We start from the raw sequence: 358 nt of genomic DNA on the forward strand, positions 1-358 counted from the left end.
GTGCCTGCGGGGGCCGCTGCTCGACAGGTACCGCCATCCGGGGCCGGGGTGTGGGGCCGGGGGTGTGCTGCGTGCCCGGCCCGCGGGGGGCGGCAGCGCTGAGCGGTCGCGGCCTTTTCCCCGTCCCACCGCAGCAGGGCCCAGCCCGGGGCTCCCGCCCGGGCCTCGCCTTCCCCTGCTCGGTCTGCTGCTCTGCTCCGCCGCACCCCGCACGAGGCAGCCCTGGGACACACGTAGCTTGGCCGCCCCTGCCTGCGAGGAAGGGTGACAGCCCTGGCGGTGGCCCCGTGGCGTCTTTCCATCTGAAGCTGCTCAGAGGAGTGGTCCTTTCAGATCACTTCGCCGGGCCCGCCTCTCC

General features: G+C 74.6%; 1 protein-coding gene across 1 annotated transcript in view; it reads left to right on the forward strand.

Moving 5' to 3' along the window:
- Position 1: 1 nt before the first annotated feature.
- RIPK2 (receptor interacting serine/threonine kinase 2) overlaps positions 2-358 on the forward strand; it is a gene marked incomplete at its 5' end in the record, with an annotated part of 31,464 nt that continues 31,107 nt past the window's right edge. The window contains one exon of the mRNA XM_014518511.2: positions 2-27. Within this exon, the coding sequence (XP_014373997.1) occupies positions 2-27 (26 nt within the window). The remainder of the gene's footprint in view (positions 28-358) is intronic.

The sequence above is a fragment of the Alligator sinensis genome, unplaced genomic scaffold (genome assembly GCF_000455745.1).
Source record: "Alligator sinensis unplaced genomic scaffold, ASM45574v1 scaffold717_1, whole genome shotgun sequence".
Taxonomy (NCBI): Eukaryota; Metazoa; Chordata; order Crocodylia; family Alligatoridae; genus Alligator; species Alligator sinensis.